This window comes from Oreochromis niloticus, linkage group LG2 (genome assembly GCF_001858045.2).
Source record: "Oreochromis niloticus isolate F11D_XX linkage group LG2, O_niloticus_UMD_NMBU, whole genome shotgun sequence".
Classification (NCBI taxonomy): domain Eukaryota; kingdom Metazoa; phylum Chordata; class Actinopteri; order Cichliformes; family Cichlidae; genus Oreochromis; species Oreochromis niloticus.
Genome location: NC_031966.2, coordinates 4,695,945 through 4,714,696, shown reverse-complemented (window position 1 = coordinate 4,714,696; position 18,752 = coordinate 4,695,945). Strand labels below are relative to the sequence as shown.

Here is an 18,752-nt window from a genome sequence, read left to right as displayed (position 1 = left end):
AATAAATGACAAAAATAAATCAGTGGTGGAATACCAAGATTAATATTTACTTAAGTGCTACACTTAAATATTTTAGGTTAAGTGTTCTCTTTTCCTATATTTTAAACTCTACAACATTCTTGAGGTAGGGACTCAACACCAACACAGTTACACTGCAGATTCAGATGAATATAAATCTGTCATTATGATGATTTCGTATAGGTTAAGCTACACAGTAGTTAAAGAAATGAAGCTGAGCTGTATCATTACTAGGTCAAACTTAAGGTGCTAAAGGCATCTATAATTGGGCTACTGAAATACAGTAGGGCATTCATTTATACATGTATGGTAGGCATAGCTGGACTGGCCATGCCCGGTGGGCCGATGGTGATTTTTCGTTTTCATGGGCCGATGGGGTTTTTTTTCTTCGTTTTTTTCCGTAATGGTATAAACACTGAAAGGTGGTGCATTGGCCAGATGAAGGGAGATGTGTAAAAATAACTCAATTGTTTGGTGTTGGCTATGGCGGCGCTTCTACAGATTCAGTAACATTAGCAAGTGGTGGAGGCCAGCAGATGCAACACGCTGGCAGGTGGATGACGGAAAGGCAGGAGGAGCAGAGACCCGAGGCGGTGAACTGAACTTCATGTAAGAAGTTATGACCTGCAGTCTATCTGGGTCAGATATAAACCAAGTTTAGGTGGAGTTTATTTTCGTTATGCTGACTTTTTACAGTCAGTTACAATAACTCGTTTCTATACTGCTGGGCAGGTGCTATGATTTTATTGATGTTGAACTTGTTTTATCTTATTTATAAGGTTAGTTATTAGAGTTTCCAACTGTCCCCTAAAAAACGGAATCGTCTCGTATACAGAGAAAATATTGCGCGTTTGGTATTGAGGTGAAAAGGAGCACAGTTTGTCCCGTATTTCAGCTACAATGAAAAAGACACAAAGCTGGAGTTATTGTGTCTTTGCTGCACAGCTGCCTCTTCTCCTCTCAGTCTCTCCCCCTCTCTCTCCTGTTTCTACTTCAATCATGAAACTGATCAGTGATCAGCTGATCGGCTTTTCTCTCTTGTTTGTTTATCACTCTGAATCTTACAACAAACGTTTTCATCTGATGTAAAATGTATAGAAATCCATTATTGTACATAGTATTTTTTTAGGGTCCCATCATAATTTCTTCAGAAGTAGTTTAGTACTGTATATGATGCCAGTATTTTCCCACATTTTCTAGATACTGTACCTACTGTGTGTAAAATGCCATCAAAAAGTCAATTACGTTTTTCTTTCTCATCTGTCTTTCTGTCTCCTTTCACTTTTTAAAGGTTGCTATGTTAGAAAAAATATTTTGCCCTGCCATGCTGTTTATTGATGTGGCAAATGAATGGTTTATGAAAATATATCTAAATCTGTCATCAGTAATCAGTAATGATCATGTCTCACCTCTAGTCTTCTCTGTCTTAATTTCAGGTTTTCACCATTTGTTGTAGAAAGTTCAGGAGGTTAACTCGACCAAGCAGTCTACTTTCGGGTACTGTTTAGAATACCAGAATAGGGAGGATGGTGAAGGTTTAAGTTTATTAGACTGATACATATATACCAACAAGAAAGTTTACATCACTGTGACAACAGCATTTGTTTTCATTCAAAGGCTTTATGGTTTTTCTTATAATACCTGGTGGGCTCTAGTCAAAATGCCCGGGCCGATTTTTTGTCCAAGTCCAGCCCTGATGGTAGGCTAACCTTACTTCCCCTGACAAGTCTCCCAGTCCACGTTTTCTTGTTTTTTGCTTTTTCATATTCCAGTGTGATATTGAGGAATGATTCCACCTCACTGTTTGTCCACATGTACGACTCAGTTCTGCTTCTATGCGATGTCTTATCAGATTTTGTGCTTTTTTACCAAAATGTGCTATTTGGTTATACTGACTTTAGTAGGAAAGACTCGAATGCTTTTTAGTTCTCAAGTAAGAAGCCACACTTTTCACCTTCTGGAAAGAAGTTGAACTCTATGTGAATACAATCCTTTCTTCTCACACCAAAAAAGCTTTAAAAACCATCAATATTTGTAATATGTTTAATGTCTTTGTTTGATTATTCAATGTCTCGCACCCCTCTCTCTTTTTTGCAGTCTATTGCACATTCTCTCCTTGATGTTTTATATTTGTTGTTATTGTTCTTCTTGAAATAAAGTTGGAAGAAAAAAAAGTTCTGCCCTCTTTGTTTATGCGTTCAAGCCCTGGCTTCAAGACTTCTCATTGGCCAATATTTCTACACGGTTAGGATTATATCGCCACCTGTTGCTTTGGCGTGCTCCTTACAGCGTTTGCCTTTGTTTTTTTGGGGGGGGGCGGGGGTGTTTACATGTGGACGGAGATATTTTTTTCAAAACTGCACGTGTGGACGGGATTTTTTTTAAAAACGAAAACGGAAAATCTCCGTTTTCAAAAATACCAGTGTACGTGTGGACGTAGCCTAAACAGTAGAGATGTTTGTAGCTTTACGTTAGTTGGACTGACCGGAAGCAGGGTCCATGCGTCACCACTAACCGGATAGAGTTTTGGATCGGTTCAGTCCTGCATGTGCTTGCAAAAGTGAATGTGAGAGGAACGATCTCCTGGCTGCATAAGCAAATATATTTAAATATCCGTGATATCCAGTGATCATGAACTCTGAGTACGAGGATAGCTCCGCGTTATCCCCCGTGGAATCTGGGGACGAGGAGGCGGAGGAGGTATCGGAGGCAGAAACAGAGCAGCTGGGGTCCAGTTCCGACTCGGATGAAGATGAAAGCGGAGAGAAAATGGATGAAACAGCAGCGGCTGAAGATGAAAACGGACGGGAAATGGATGAAACAGCATGGACTTCAAAAAATGGAAAAATATCTTGGTCTCCCACAGACGCTGAGACGTTCCGCTACATCCCAGCAGCCACTGGTCTGATCCCGGGACCTACACGCTATGCCACCTCCCGAATCGTTGACCCCATATCCAGCTTCGCACTGTTGCTAACGGATGAAATCGTGCAGCATATTGTGTCCATGACAAACCTGCATGGGAAACGCAAAATCCCAGGCTGGCGAGATATAGACGCAGAGGAATTTCGGGCTTATGTGGGGCTGCTCGTTTTGTCCGGTGTTTACAGGTCAAAACATGAATCAACGATCAGCCTCTGGAGTGAGAAATGGGGACGGAGCATTTTCCGGGCTACGATGTCCCAGAAGAGGTTTCAACACATCAGCAGAGCACTGCGGTTCGATGACAAGCTATCCCGCCCCCCACGCCGTGTTGACAAGTTGGCTCCCTTCCGCAAAGTCTGGAATATGTGGACGCACCGCCTGGAGATGCTGTTCAGCCCAGACAGAGATCTCTGTGTGGATGAACAACTCGTCTCGTTCAAAGGCAGGTGCAGCTTCAGGCAGTACATGCCAAAAAAGCCAGCCAAATATGGTATCAAGATTTGGGCAGCCTGTGATGTCAAAACATCCTACGCCTGGAGACTGCAGGTGTACACGGGCAAACCAGCTCCAGATCGTGTTGAAGTCAACCAGGGGATGAGGGTGGTCCTGGACATGACAGAGGGGCTCCAGGGACACGTCGTCACCTGTGATAATTTTTTCACTTCCTGTGCACTGGCAGATGAGCTACTCAAGAGGAAAATGGCCCTGGTTGGCACAATTCGCCAAAACAAGCCTGAGCTTCCACCTCATTTGCTCCAGGCAAAAAAGAGAGCGCTCTTCTCCTCCATCTTCGCTTTTACGAAGACCCGCACACTTGTGTCTTACACGGCCCGACGAGGCAAGAATGTGCTGCTACTAAGCACAAAACACCGCCGTCCAGACGTGAGCACTGAAGGGAAGAGAAAGCCCGTCATAATCCAAGATTACAACAAATGCAAAGGAGGTGTCGACAAACTTGATCAGGTAGGTGTCATTACGCACCAGTTACGCACATATTTATTCATTCTTGCTCATATATTCTTGTCTGAAATATATGTAAGTTTTATGTTTTATGTTTTTTTGTTTTGTTAGGTTGTTGGCACCTACTCCTGCAGGAGGAGAACAAATTATTGGCCACTGGCCCTCTTCCACAACCTCCTCGATGTTTCACTTTACAATGCCTACGTCCTGTGGACATCAATCGAGCCATCCTGGCAGAAGCAGAAAGGATACAAACGGAGGCTCTTCATTGAAGAAGTGGGAGAAATGCTGGTGAACCCGCACATTGTAAAGAGAGAGCGCCTTCCCCGCTCATCAGCCGCTGCAGCAGTAGTCACACAAATGACTGCAGCGGCTGCAGGCCCCTCTCCCATCATTAAATGTAAGGGCAGGAGGCAGTGCGAACTTTGCAAAGAAAAAAGGAGAAGAATTGTCAACACCTGCTGCAAATGTGAGAAGTATACATGCAAGGACCACAGTGTGTCCATTTGCAACAACTGCTCCGCCTGAGCAGGACTCTCACACCCAGACACATACTACCTCTCTCTCTCTCTCTCTCTCTCTCTGTCGCCTTCTCCCCATCCCCAACAACATAAATGTTCATGTTTGTCTTTCTAAAATAAATGTTTTTCTAGTTCAAACTGATCTTGTATTTTTATTTACGTTATTTTTTATTTTATTTTAGAACGCAAGGTAATAAACATTTAGTGTGGAAAAAGTGAAAAACATCATATACCATTATAGGTTATGATTATTACATTTACTGCAAAAAAAGTGAAAACAAATAATGTTGAATCAAAATCAACGTTGGTGCCAATCTATAATAGCAATGAAATATTTCTTGAAATGTATTTTATGGAAAATATTTTAGTTATTTGGGGGGTTTTCGGTTAAAAAACAGTGCAGCTATGTAAACAGAAGCTATGTGCAGCTTCAAAGGGTCAAAACCCCCAAAATATAATTATACTTGATATGAATGTCTTAGGCAGAAGTAGTTTTAAAAAAACTGACTCATTTAAAGTGGAAAACAATATTAATATATAACATTTTTATAGCACTTTTTGGGAAGCTGCCAGTTTTTGTCATTAGGATATTTAAGGATCTCCTTAGGGTTAAAGGGGACATGCAATGCTACACATAACTGACATAGATGTAACACCGTGTGGGGAGCTGGATTTAAGAAATAAGTTCTTAAAGTTTTAAAAACATGTTTACTGCCATTTTCTGTCAGTGGCGAACGTGACATGTGGTTGTTGCGGCTTACTGACTACTGATGGGAAGTTTAGCTCTTTTCAGAGATCCGGCTCTTTTGGCTCCCAAATGGCTCCTAATTTATTATCATCTGTAGCCTCATATTTTAGCTTTACTAGGCTAATATGAATACTTTGTGTGTTGATAAACCCTTTTGCATTTAGTGTTTTTATGAGAAGCCTTATAATTGCCTAATTTTGTTTATTTGTTCTGTTACAAAAGCAGGCATTCTTACTTTTGTTTAGTATTTTAAACAAACTTTTAATTTCAGTTCAACAGAAAAACAAATCTGCAAACAAATCCACAGAACAGAAACAGAACCAAACTCAGCAGCCAGACAGTCTGTCCTCAGTGCAGTTCTACATTCAGAAAAATCAAATGCCTCAGCTGATTCGGTTTCTCCTCTTCGTGAGTACCTGCTGCTTCTTTAAACTGCAGCCAGATGCTGCTTCGTTTACAGTTGTCAGTCATATTTATGTGTTTTTGCAATGTACTTGCACTCTCCTCACCGCTGTCCACCGTCTCACTCACTGACTGAGAGGTAGTGATGTGAGGAGCGGTCCTGAAATATCAATACTTCCAATATCAGCATTTCATGTTGCAGGATCAATTCCCATATGAAAATATCAATATCTAATTTGATTACATTTGTTTTTAATCATAAATATGACGTACAGACAAAAGTAAACTCAGTAGTAGTATTTTTTGTCTGTCCACATTCACTCCGACCCACATACTGAATACATAAAAGTTGTGAGCATACTGCATGCCTCGACTGTACATTTAATTCAGTTAGCCGTAAGGCTCAGATGAGCACAGAGCTTTTAGATATTACATTCCTATTGCTTCAGTACTATATTCGGCCACAGTGTTCACCTGGGTAGCCTGCATCTCTATTTTCTATAGTTCTATAATATGACAACCTGTCCAAGTATCTTTGTCACTAGTTTGCTTTCATTTTTTAAATTCATTAAATCAAGAAAAAAAAGGTTTTCATTACATCGCTTGGTAATGGCAACAGCATTCTCATCCTTCCGGCGGACAAGGCTAGGTGCACAGTTTTGCTAAAACATACAGACTATGATGAGAAAATTTTGTCACTGCTCAACGACAAAAATATTTATGAGGCCCTGAAAAGAGACCCAGGAAGTGCTTACAGCAGGAGTCCCCAATCCCAGTCCACAAGGGCCGGTGTCCCTGCAGGTTTTAGATGTGTCCTTGAACCATCACAGCTGATTTAAATGGCTAAATTACCTCCTCAACATGGGCGTTTCTCAATATGCGTACTTGTGCGTACTTGCGTTCTCGTGTACTCGTGATACGTCATCAGTCGGAGACCAAGTACTGTTCCAATTCGAAGTACGCATCAAACCGAGAACGCAAAAAAGTCCCGGATGTGTTCTCGCTCCGCCCGTTTTATCGAGCATGCATCGGTGTGGACTTGGTACAGCTATATATCCCAGAATGCATTTCGTCCAAAACTCAACAGCGGACTCCCGGCACATCGTTTCCACTAAAATAGAAATAACATCGTTCTAACATCTCACCTGCTTGTTTTCATTAAGGTATGTACACGTATGTACATGTACACTATTTTTATTAATAGAGGTTTCACTACTGAGGTTAAAAATGATATATAAGTCACTTAGATCACTTCTAAATGTTAATGTTTGGTTTATTTCAGTGTTTCAGTGACCTGTGACATCATCACGTATGCAGGTGTTCCAATTGTACATATCGCGAGTCCGTGCTCACGTTCTCGGCGGGTACGTACTCCTGTGTGTTCTCGGCGGGTACGTACTCCCGTGTGTTCTCGGCGAGTACGTACTCGCGTACTTGAGAATTGAGAAATGGCCAACATGTCTTGAAGTTCTCCAGAGGCCTGGTAATGAACTAATCATTTGATTCAGGTGTGTTGACCCAGGGTAAACAGCCAACTGGATCCTCCGGGTCAGTGCTGGTGAAAATTTTTTGGGGTCTTTCACTTGACTTGTTCCATAACCTCCAGGATCATTTAAGACATTCCAAATGACCGTCTTACTGCGTCCCACCTCAGCAGCGATGGTGCGCTGCGAGAGACACCGCTTATGCAGTTCAACAACCTGACCACAGTGAGACTACCTGACAGAAAATGACAATGAATCCACACGTTTGCAAAGATTTGGCCTTTTAAAGGCACGTGGTCCTAAACTTTTGATCCGCTGTGAAACAGCCTGTCTCAGTTTAAGCGTTGTTTTCAATAAATGTTAAGATCCATCCATACAAAATATGATTTTTTGTTGTTGCCATTTTTCAAGTGATTTTAAACTTTTGATCGGGACTGTAGTTAGTTCTGTCTGTCTAAGTTTTTCTGTCAGTGTTTCATCTCTGTCTTCGTGTGTTGCGAGTCTTCTTATGGTCATGTTTGATATGTTCCTGTAGGCTGTTCCTTCATCGTTCTTTAGGTTTCAGTGTTAATGTTTGTATCAGTCCTAAGTTTTACTTTCCATCCTGATTTCCTGATTGCTCTCTGCTGTTTAATCATCTGATTTCTATTAGCTCTTGATATTTTTAAAAAATAATGGTAAAAAATGCCAAACACGCTACGGCAAGAAGCAAGAGAGCCAGAAGAGTTAGTTGACAATACCGGCCACTTTAACCATCGGTTTGGAAATGCACAGGGGGAAAAAAATCACACATGCACTGGTGAAACAAAACACAATAAGAGAGAAATATAATTACAAAAGTTCTGACAGATTCTTGTCTCAAATTAATTTTGACCAAACACATGGTTAGCATACTTAAATGTGTCTTAGAACACACATGCATCAACACTACATATGAACATCCTTAGTGATGAAGTCCTTTGAAAAACTTGTCAGGAAGGAGATCCTGCAGCAAGTAGAGAAGCTTATAGATCCACTACAATTTGCATACAGGCCTTGTAGAGGTGTTGATGATGCAGTGGTCACTCTGTTGAACTACCTTTATCGCCATCTTGATGGCGCCAAAGCTCATGCTCGGCTCTTATTTATTGATTTTTCTTCAGCTTTTAATACTATCCAGCCACATCTTTTAGTTGATAAGCTTCTTAACCAGTTTAAACTTGATTTTAATCTCGTTGGTTGGATTTTAGACTTTTTAACTGACAGATCTCAGTGTGTGAGGGTAAACGGCTGTTTTTCCAAACAGCTGAACTCTTCTACTGGCTCACCACAAGGTTGCTGTCTCTCTCCTCTACTGTATATTTTGTACACTAATGACTGTCGCAGTACACAGGCCAACAGGCATTTCATTAAATATGCAGATGACACAGTCATTGTAAGCCTCCTTCATGGTGAAGAGGATTCCCATGGGCCTGTTGTGGATGAGTTTGTTTCGTGGTGTGATCAGTCATTCTTAATGATTAACACCTTAAAAACCAAGGACATGGTTATTGACTTCAGGAAGACATCGCCCCATCCTGCGCTAACAGTGGTAAATGGTGCGGCCATTGAACTGGTGGACAGTTATAAGTGTTTGGGGGTTGTTCTTGATAAGGCTCTGTCCTTTGAGTCACATCTTGCTGCTACAGTGAAAAAGGTTCAACAAAGATTGTACTTTTTAAGGAGGTTGAGAGGTTTTAATGTTTCATCTGAAATGATGACTCTTTTTTATAAAAGTTTTATTGAATCTGTTTTAACCTTCTGTATCATTGCTTGGTACGGTAATATGTCCCTGAATAATAAGACCAGACTTAACAACCTGGTTAAAGTGGCTGGTAAAATTTCAGGGAGGCCTCAGGTCCAGCTTGTGGACTTTTATAACAGGCAGGTGCTGAGGAAGGCAAACTCTGTCCTGTTGTGTTCAGATCATCGTCTCTTTAATGATTTTCAACTGCTTCCATCGGGTCGTCGTTATAAAGTGCCTGCAGTGAAGACAAAGAGACATAGACTGTCTTTTGTACCTAGTGCTATTATCATAGTTAATAACACTAAACCATAAGTGTTGTTGCCATTGCACATTGCACTTTTTTGATGAAAAATCTAGGTTGTTTTATCAGGCTTATATTATATTATTTTGGTGAGTGTATGTGATGTGTTGGTTGTCTGTTTGTTTGTTTGTACGGACATACTGCAAATCAATTTCCCGTTAGGGACAATAAAGTGACCATTGACCATTGAGCGGGTGGAGGGAGGTTTGGAGTCTTCACACATCCCCGTTCTCTGTTGCCTGTTGGGGTGGGGGGGCTGGGAGGAGGAGTTGGCCGTCCGATTGGGGTCTGGAATGTGGGACCTCCCTGCTGCTGCGGAGTCGGGGTGGTCTGCTTCTCTCCACCCCAGGGAAAAGGGTAACACTACCTAGATCTGGGTGCAGTTTCCCCCTCTAGGGGCAAGGGTACCTAGACCTGGGGCTTAGAGTACGCTTGGGGAGTGTGATTGTGTGTACAGTGTCTATTTATGTCTGACTCCATGTTGGGTGAGTGTTGAGTAATTGCATATGAGAGCATGAGGGTGGGAATGGATGTTTGTATCTGTGTGTGCCTGTATGTCTGTGTCTATATGTCAGGTTGGGTATCAGACGCCACCTCTCTGGGGACATCTCAGGTACTCCAAGGTATGGAGGACTATCTCCCCCCACCACTCCCCCTGCCAGTGGCAGACGCCCTTAGACATCAGTAAGTAAGTAAGTAAGTAAGTAAACTTTATTTATTAAGCGCTTTTCGCAGATAGACAATCACAAAGCGCTGTACATAAATATTAAAATAAACAATAAAATCGATAGACAATGTACACAATATAAAAGATCAAATGTAAATAATGTAAAAAATATAAAATATGAAGAGATCAACAAAAGGCTTGTTTAAACAGAAAAGTTTTTAACTGTTTTTTAAAACAATCCACAGAGTCAAGCAAACGTAACTGTAGTGGTAAACTGTTCCACAGCCTTGGTACAACAGACTGAAAGGCTCTGTCCCCTTTTGTCTTCAGTCGTGTACGGGGAACAACTAAGAGACTTTGAGTCTGTGAGCGGAGATGACGAGCAGCAGTGTATTTTATAAGAAGCTTGGATAAATAATCTGGGGCCTGGCCATTTAGTGCTCTATATGTTAAAACAAGAATTTTAAAGCGAATTCTAAACTCTATTGGGAGCCAATGTAAAGAATATAAGATGGGAGTGATGTGAACACGTTTGGTAGAACGAGTTAATAGTCTGGCTGCTGCGTTTTGTATTGCCTGAAGGCGAGAGAGAGATGATTTATCCAAGCTAGTAAACAGGGAATTACAATAATCTAGGCGTGATGACACAAATGCATGAATTAGTTTTTGCAGTTCAGCTGAAGAAACCATATGTCGCAGTTTAGATATGTTTCTTAAATGATAGAAACAGGAACGAGACAAAGATTTTACATGAGAGTCGAGGCCCAGAGAAGAGTCAAATATTACTCCGAGATTTCGAATATTTGACTTGACAGATGGACAGAAGGAGGCAAGAACCTGACTGATTTTAGAATGTAGCTCAGGAGGAGCTATGATCATGGTCTCGGTTTTGTTAGTATTTAGAACAAGGTAGTTGCTTGAAAGCCAATCAGAAACCTGGGTTAAGCACTGGACTAGGGTGGACAGCCTATCCAGCTGATGAGGCTTAAAGGACATATGGAGCTGAATGTCATCAGCATAAAAATGATAAGACAGGTCGCTAAAAGATTGAATGATACCAGCTAAAGGAAGCATATAAAAAGAAAATAGTAATGGACCTAAAACTGAACCCTGTGGGACACCACAGGTCAGGGCAGCAATGTCAGAGGTGAACCTGTCAGTCCTAACAGAAAAGGTCCTGTCTGATAAGTAGGAAGAAAACCAGTCTAGGGCAGAGCCAGATACACCAGCCAAAACCTTGAGCCTGTTGAGTAGGATTTTTTGATCGATGGTGTCAAAGGCTGCACTAAGATCAAGCAAGATGATCACAGAACAATTCCCTGCGTCAGATGCCATTAATAGATCATTATAGACTCTTAGGAGAGCGGTCTCTGTAGAGTGCTGCTTTTGAAAGCCAGACTGAAAAGGGTCAAGGATGTGTAATTTACATAATAGAGACCTGAACTGATTTTCAACAATTTTTTCAAGTAATTTACTTAAAAATGGCAATTTTGAAATAGGTCGGTAATTACTTGCAGAGCTAGGATCAAGGTTCTGTTTTTTTAACAGAGGAGTTACCACAGCATGTTTAAAATAAGATGGAACACAGCCTTGCCTCAGTGAACTGTTGATGATGGATAGTAATGTGGGACCAATGCTGGTGATAGACCCAGACAGGACAGAGTGAGGTAATATATCCACAGAGCACGAAGAGGATTTCATTTTACCTAAAACTATAATTAAGTCATTTAGTGTGATTGGAGAAAAGGAGGTAAATGATCCAAGACAGCAGGGGGTGTCTTCATAAGGGGAGGCACTTGAGGAAATTTTGGATTTCAAGTCCATCACCTTATTTACAAAGTAATTAAGAAAAGTATTACAATCTTCATCAGAAAGCAGCAGAGCATGCTGGGTTGGAGGAGAAACAATACTGTTGATGGTATCAAATAGAATTCTTGAATTATTTTTATGACGATTTATAAGATTATTGAAGTAAGAGGATCTGGCCTCTTTGACTGACTCATTATATAGGTAAAGTAGTTCTTTAAAGTGCTCACGATGGACAGTCAGACCAGTGGACTTCCACAGGCGCTCTGCTTTTCGATAGGAGCGTCGAAGACCACGAGTCTGATTATTTAACCACGGTGTGCGGGAATTAAGAGAGCAATAACTGCTTTTGAAAGGAGCAACCTGATTTAAAATGGCAAGACAGTGTTCATTAAAAGAATTAGTTAAAAGCTCAACCTCATTAGAAGAACTTTTAAAGTTAAAAAGAGAGGAAAACTCAGAAATTGTAGAGTCGTCAATAAAGCGCCTGCGCCTAATAGAACCTTGAGGATGGGACTCTGAATTAACAGATACAGTAAAAGAGACTGACTTATGGTCGCTAAAAACAACTTCATTTAAGTTCATGTGGTCAAGGGAAACACCACAGGTGAAGACCAAGTCCAAAGTGTGCCCAGCCCTATGAGTAGGCCCTGCTACATGCTGAACAAAGTTGAAAGAGTCCATAATGCTCAGGAACTCCTTAGTGGTACTGTTTGTTGAGTCATCCACATGAATGTTGAAATCGCCAACAATGATATTGGTGGTTCTCGGTGTCCGGGGATGGGCGTTCAGGTACACACCGGCTCACTCCTGGTGGCTGCTTGTCGGGCCTGGAGCCTGGGGCTTCGGGGCCCAGTCCACTCTGGCACAGCTGGCTGCCGGCGGAGCTCACGGGCACATCACTGCAACTCCCTCTGGCTTCTGCTCCGCGGCTGCTGAGTGACCCCTCATCTGGGGCTCTCCTCAGCTCTTTCCGGGATAGTGGCGCGGCTGCCCCTCCATTGGTCTTCCTTGGTCTCTTGTGCTCTGAGGGCCTCTGGATGTCTGGAGCCTGGATCTCCTCCATACCTGCTTCATGCCCTGGAGGACGGGCTATGGCCCCCCACACCCTCTAGCAGATTGTCACGGGTGCTCACAGACACAAACTACACCTTTTTTGGCCGCTACCTCAAAGCACACTGTGCGCTGTAAATCTTACGTGCTGCACAATAATATTCAATATTTAGTATTTACTGTTATATTCACATAGATTATCACGATGATGTTGTTTATTATATTGCTCTGTTTTTTTGCTTGTTTTCTCTTTTTTCTTTCTCAACAGGTGATCCAGGTGATTGATATATGTATTTTTTGTCTATTTGTTTCTTTGGTTTTTGATTTTTGCCCTTTATCACCGTTCCTCTTCCCTGCTGTTTTTCTTCCCCTACCTCTCTTTCTTTCTCCCTTTTCTTTCCCCGAGTCATGTCTGTCCCGTGTGTAACAAGTGAAAATAAAATAAACAATAAAAACAAAGGTCAATCAAATGGACCAATACGGCAAGGCTCGGATGGTCCATTTGGTAAAGTAAATCCGTTGGGCATCTTTCTTGGCCTTTAGACAATAATTCTGATGGCAAAAGAACCAAACGGGACAGGCAAAGAAAAAAGAAGGACGGAGATATTTTTTTCAAAACTGCACGTGTGGACGGGATTTTTAAAAAAAAACAAAAACGGAAAATCTCTGTTTTCAAAAATACCAGTGTACGTGTGGACGTAGCCTAAACAGTAGAGATGTTTGTAGCTTTACGTTAGTTGGACTGACCGGAAGCAGGGTCCATGCGTCACCACTAACCGGATAGAATTTTGGATCGGTTCAGTCCTGCATGTGCTTGCAAAAGTGAATGCAGGAAAGACTCGAATGCTTTTTAGTTCTCAAGTAAGAAGCCACACTTTTCACCTTCTGGAAAGAAGTTGAACTCTATGTGAATACAATCCTTTCTTCTCACACCAAAAAAGCTTTAAAAACCATCAATATTTGTAATATGTTTAATGTCTTTGTTTGATTATTCAATGTCTCGCACCCCTCTCTCTTTTTTGCAGTCTATTGCACATTCTCTCCTTGATGTTTTATATTTGTTGTTATTGTTCTTCTTGAAATAAAGTTGGAAGAAAAAAAAGTTCTGCCCTCTTTGTTTATGCGTTCAAGCCCTGGCTTCAAGACTTCTCATTGGCCAATATTTCTACACGGTTAGGATTATATCGCCACCTGTTGCTTTGGCGTGCTCCTTACAGCGTTTGCCTTTGTTTTTTTGGGGGGGGGCGGGGTGTTTACATGTGGACGGAGATATTTTTTTCAAAACTGCACGTGTGGACGGGATTTTTTTTAAAAACGAAAACGGAAAATCTCCGTTTTCAAAAATACCAGTGTACGTGTGGACGTAGCCTAAACAGTAGAGATGTTTGTAGCTTTACGTTAGTTGGACTGACCGGAAGCAGGGTCCATGCGTCACCACTAACCGGATAGAGTTTTGGATCGGTTCAGTCCTGCATGTGCTTGCAAAAGTGAATGTGAGAGGAACGATCTCCTGGCTGCATAAGCAAATATATTTAAATATCCGTGATATCCAGTGATCATGAACTCTGAGTACGAGGATAGCTCCGCGTTATCCCCCGTGGAATCTGGGACGAGGAGGCGGAGGAGGTATCGGAGGCAGAAACAGAGCAGCTGGGGTCCAGTTCCGACTCGGATGAAGATGAAAGCGGAGAGAAAATGGATGAAACAGCAGCGGCTGAAGATGAAAACGGACGGGAAATGGATGAAACAGCATGGACTTCAAAAAATGGAAAAATATCTTGGTCTCCCACAGACGCTGAGACGTTCCGCTACATCCCAGCAGCCACTGGTCTGATCCCGGGACCTACACGCTATGCCACCTCCCGAATCGTTGACCCCATATCCAGCTTCGCACTGTTGCTAACGGATGAAATCGTGCAGCATATTGTGTCCATGACAAACCTGCATGGGAAACGCAAAATCCCAGGCTGGCGAGATATAGACGCAGAGGAATTTCGGGCTTATGTGGGGCTGCTCGTTTTGTCCGGTGTTTACAGGTCAAAACATGAATCAACGATCAGCCTCTGGAGTGAGAAATGGGGACGGAGCATTTTCCGGGCTACGATGTCCCAGAAGAGGTTTCAACACATCAGCAGAGCACTGCGGTTCGATGACAAGCTATCCCGCCCCCCACGCCGTGTTGACAAGTTGGCTCCCTTCCGCAAAGTCTGGAATATGTGGACGCACCGCCTGGAGATGCTGTTCAGCCCAGACAGAGATCTCTGTGTGGATGAACAACTCGTCTCGTTCAAAGGCAGGTGCAGCTTCAGGCAGTACATGCCAAAAAAGCCAGCCAAATATGGTATCAAGATTTGGGCAGCCTGTGATGTCAAAACATCCTACGCCTGGAGACTGCAGGTGTACACGGGCAAACCAGCTCCAGATCGTGTTGAAGTCAACCAGGGGATGAGGGTGGTCCTGGACATGACAGAGGGGCTCCAGGGACACGTCGTCACCTGTGATAATTTTTTCACTTCCTGTGCACTGGCAGATGAGCTACTCAAGAGGAAAATGGCCCTGGTTGGCACAATTCGCCAAAACAAGCCTGAGCTTCCACCTCATTTGCTCCAGGCAAAAAAGAGAGCGCTCTTCTCCTCCATCTTCGCTTTTACGAAGACCCGCACACTTGTGTCTTACACGGCCCGACGAGGCAAGAATGTGCTGCTACTAAGCACAAAACACCGCCGTCCAGACGTGAGCACTGAAGGGAAGAGAAAGCCCGTCATAATCCAAGATTACAACAAATGCAAAGGAGGTGTCGACAAACTTGATCAGGTAGGTGTCATTACGCACCAGTTACGCACATATTTATTCATTCTTGCTCATATATTCTTGTCTGAAATATATGTAAGTTTTATGTTTTATGTTTTTTTGTTTTGTTAGGTTGTTGGCACCTACTCCTGCAGGAGGAGAACAAATTATTGGCCACTGGCCCTCTTCCACAACCTCCTCGATGTTTCACTTTACAATGCCTACGTCCTGTGGACATCAATCGAGCCATCCTGGCAGAAGCAGAAAGGATACAAACGGAGGCTCTTCATTGAAGAAGTGGGAGAAATGCTGGTGAACCCGCACATTGTAAAGAGAGAGCGCCTTCCCCGCTCATCAGCCGCTGCAGCAGTAGTCACACAAATGACTGCAGCGGCTGCAGGCCCCTCTCCCATCATTAAATGTAAGGGCAGGAGGCAGTGCGAACTTTGCAAAGAAAAAAGGAGAAGAATTGTCAACACCTGCTGCAAATGTGAGAAGTATACATGCAAGGACCACAGTGTGTCCATTTGCAACAACTGCTCCGCCTGAGCAGGACTCTCACACCCAGACACATACTACCTCTCTCTCTCTCTCTCTCTCTCTCTCTGTCGCCTTCTCCCCATCCCCAACAACATAAATGTTCATGTTTGTCTTTCTAAAATAAATGTTTTTCTAGTTCAAACTGATCTTGTATTTTTATTTACGTTATTTTTTATTTTATTTTAGAACGCAAGGTAATAAACATTTAGTGTGGAAAAAGTGAAAAACATCATATACCATTATAGGTTATGATTATTACATTTACTGCAAAAAAAGTGAAAACAAATAATGTTGAATCAAAATCAATGTTGGTGCCAATCTATAATAGCAATGAAATATTTCTTGAAATGTATTTTATGGAAAATATTTTAGTTATTTGGGGGGTTTTCGGTTAAAAAACAGTGCAGCTATGTAAACAGAAGCTATGTGCAGCTTCAAAGGGTCAAAACCCCAAAATATAATTATACTTGATATGAATGTCTTAGGCAGAAGTAGTTTTAAAAAAACTGACTCATTTAAAGTGGAAAACAATATTAATATATAACATTTTTATAGCACTTTTTGGGAAGCTGCCAGTTTTTGTCATTAGGATATTTAAGGATCTCCTTAGGGTTAAAGGGGACATGCAATGCTACACATAACTGACATAGATGTAACACCGTGTGGGGAGCTGGATTTAAGAAATAAGTTCTTAAAGTTTTAAAAACGTGTTTACTCCCATTTTCTGTCAGTGGCGAACGTGACATGTGGTTGTTGCGGCTTACTGACTACTGATGGGAAGTTTAGCTCTTTTCAGAGATCCGGCTCTTTTGGCTCCCAAATGGCTCCTAATTTATTATCATCTGTAGCCTCATATTTTAGCTTTACTAGGCTAATATGAATACTTTGTGTGTTGATAAACCCTTTTGCATTTAGTGTTTTTATGAGAAGCCTTATAATTGCCTAATTTTGTTTATTTGTTCTGTTACAAAAGCAGGCATTCTTACTTTTGTTTAGTATTTTAAACAAACTTTTAATTTCAGTTCAACAGAAAAACAAATCTGCAAACAAATCCACAGAACAGAAACAGAACCAAACTCAGCAGCCAGACAGTCTGTCCTCAGTGCAGTTCTACATTCAGAAAAATCAAATGCCTCAGCTGATTCGGTTTCTCCTCTTCGTGAGTACCTGCTGCTTCTTTAAACTGCAGCCAGATGCTGCTTCGTTTACAGTTGTCAGTCATATTTATGTGTTTTTGCAATGTACTTGCACTCTCCTCACCGCTGTCCACCGTCTCACTCACTGACTGAGAGGTAGTGATGTGAGGAGCGGTCCTGAAATATCAATACTTCCAATATCAGCATTTCATGTTGCAGGATCAATTCCCATATGAAAATATCAATATCTAATTTGATTACATTTGTTTTTAATCATAAATATGACGTACAGACAAAAGTAAACTCAGTAGTAGTATTTTTTGTCTGTCCACATTCACTCCGACCCACATACTGAATACATAAAAGTTGTGAGCATACTGCATGCCTCGACTGTACATTTAATTCAGTTAGCCGTAAGGCTCAGATGAGCACAGAGCTTTTAGATATTACATTCCTATTGCTTCAGTACTATATTCGGCCACAGTGTTCACCTGGGTAGCCTGCATCTCTATTTTCTATAGTTCTATAATATGACAACCTGTCCAAGTATCTTTGTCACTAGTTTGCTTTCATTTTTTAAATTCATTAAATCAAGAAAAAAAAGGTTTTCATTACATCGCTTGGTAATGGCAACAGCATTCTCATCCTTCCGGCGGACAAGGCTAGGTGCACAGTTTTGCTAAAACATACAGACTATGATGAGAAAATTTTGTCACTGCTCAACGACAAAAATATTTATGAGGCCCTGAAAAGAGACCCAGGAAGTGCTTACAGCAGGAGTCCCCAATCCCAGTCCACAAGGGCCGGTGTCCCTGCAGGTTTTAGATGTGTCCTTGATCCATCACAGCTGATTTAAATGGCTAAATTACCTCCTCAACATGTCTTGAAGTTCTCCAGAGGCCTGGTAATGAACTAATCATTTGATTCACGTGTGTTGACCCAGGGTGAGATCTAAACCCTGCAGGACACCGGCCCTCGCGGACTGGGATTGGGGACCCCTGGTTTACAGGAAGAGGGTGATAGATGTCTGAAGCAGTTAGAACAGGAGAATGCTATTAACTGGACCTCATACCACAGGATATTCTCACTACTCTGGACTTCCTAAGTTCACACGGGAGTCCAGACTTCCCGAGAACGCAGCACGATCGTTCTACAATTGGAACGGCAGTGTACTTGATGACATCACAGCTCTATCCCCTCTTAATTTAACTGCGATTACTCTTTGCAATGAAAATTACACATGACATAAAAAATACACATGATGTAGTAGATTTATTTAAGAAAAAAGTAGTTGTAAAAAGCATGACAATATATTAAGTAATCCAAAGTATTTAGAATACGTTACTCTCATTGAGTAACTAACGGAATACGTTATAAAATATATTTTGGGCCATGTATTCTGTGATCTGTAGTGGAGTACATTTTAAAAGTAACTTTCCCAACACTGTGTAGCGTTGTCCTGTTAAAAAAAACATCCAGTCGTTACCACGCAGACGAGGGCCCTCAGTCATAACGGATGCTCTCTGCAACATCTGGAAAATAGCCAGCAGCTGTTTGACGCCCCTGCACCTCCTTAAACTTTATTGTTCCACTGAAGGAAAAAGCACCCCAGACCATTATGGTGCCCCCTCCACTG

At 41.8% G+C, this 18,752-nt stretch overlaps 2 protein-coding genes across 2 annotated transcripts; both read left to right on the top strand.

Annotated features, from left to right (window-relative positions):
* Positions 1 to 2,347: 2,347 nt before the first annotated feature.
* Positions 2,348 to 4,555, top strand: LOC102081737 (piggyBac transposable element-derived protein 4). Its single transcript, XM_005458862.4, has 2 exons — positions 2,348 to 3,906; positions 4,015 to 4,555. Exons 1-2 carry the CDS (start codon positions 2,650 to 2,652, stop codon positions 4,429 to 4,431), a joined length of 1,674 nt encoding a protein of 557 aa, XP_005458919.1. The 5' UTR covers positions 2,348 to 2,649; the 3' UTR covers positions 4,432 to 4,555.
* A 7,771-nt stretch (positions 4,556 to 12,326) lies between these two features.
* On the top strand, positions 12,327 to 16,122 carry LOC109202965 (piggyBac transposable element-derived protein 4). The gene is made up of 3 exons (XM_019361968.2): positions 12,327 to 12,389; positions 14,232 to 15,464; positions 15,573 to 16,122. Exons 1-3 carry the CDS (start codon positions 12,327 to 12,329, stop codon positions 15,987 to 15,989), a joined length of 1,713 nt encoding a protein of 570 aa, XP_019217513.1. The 3' UTR covers positions 15,990 to 16,122.
* The last annotated feature ends 2,630 nt before the right edge of the window (positions 16,123 to 18,752 follow it).

Bases quoted from the DNA above. Each gene is read 5' to 3' on its own strand.
- LOC102081737 (XM_005458862.4), top strand. From the start codon at position 2,650: ATGAACTCTGAGTACGAGGATAGCTCCGCGTTATCCCCCGTGGAATCT. The intron at 3,907-4,014 runs GTAGGTGTCATT...TTGTTTTGTTAG, and splicing joins GTGTCGACAAACTTGATCAG to GTTGTTGGCACCTACTCCTG.
- LOC109202965 (XM_019361968.2), top strand. From the start codon at position 12,327: ATGAATGTTGAAATCGCCAACAATGATATTGGTGGTTCTCGGTGTCCG. The intron at 12,390-14,231 runs GTACACACCGGC...GTACGAGGATAG, and splicing joins GTCCGGGGATGGGCGTTCAG to CTCCGCGTTATCCCCCGTGG. The intron at 15,465-15,572 runs GTAGGTGTCATT...TTGTTTTGTTAG, and splicing joins GTGTCGACAAACTTGATCAG to GTTGTTGGCACCTACTCCTG.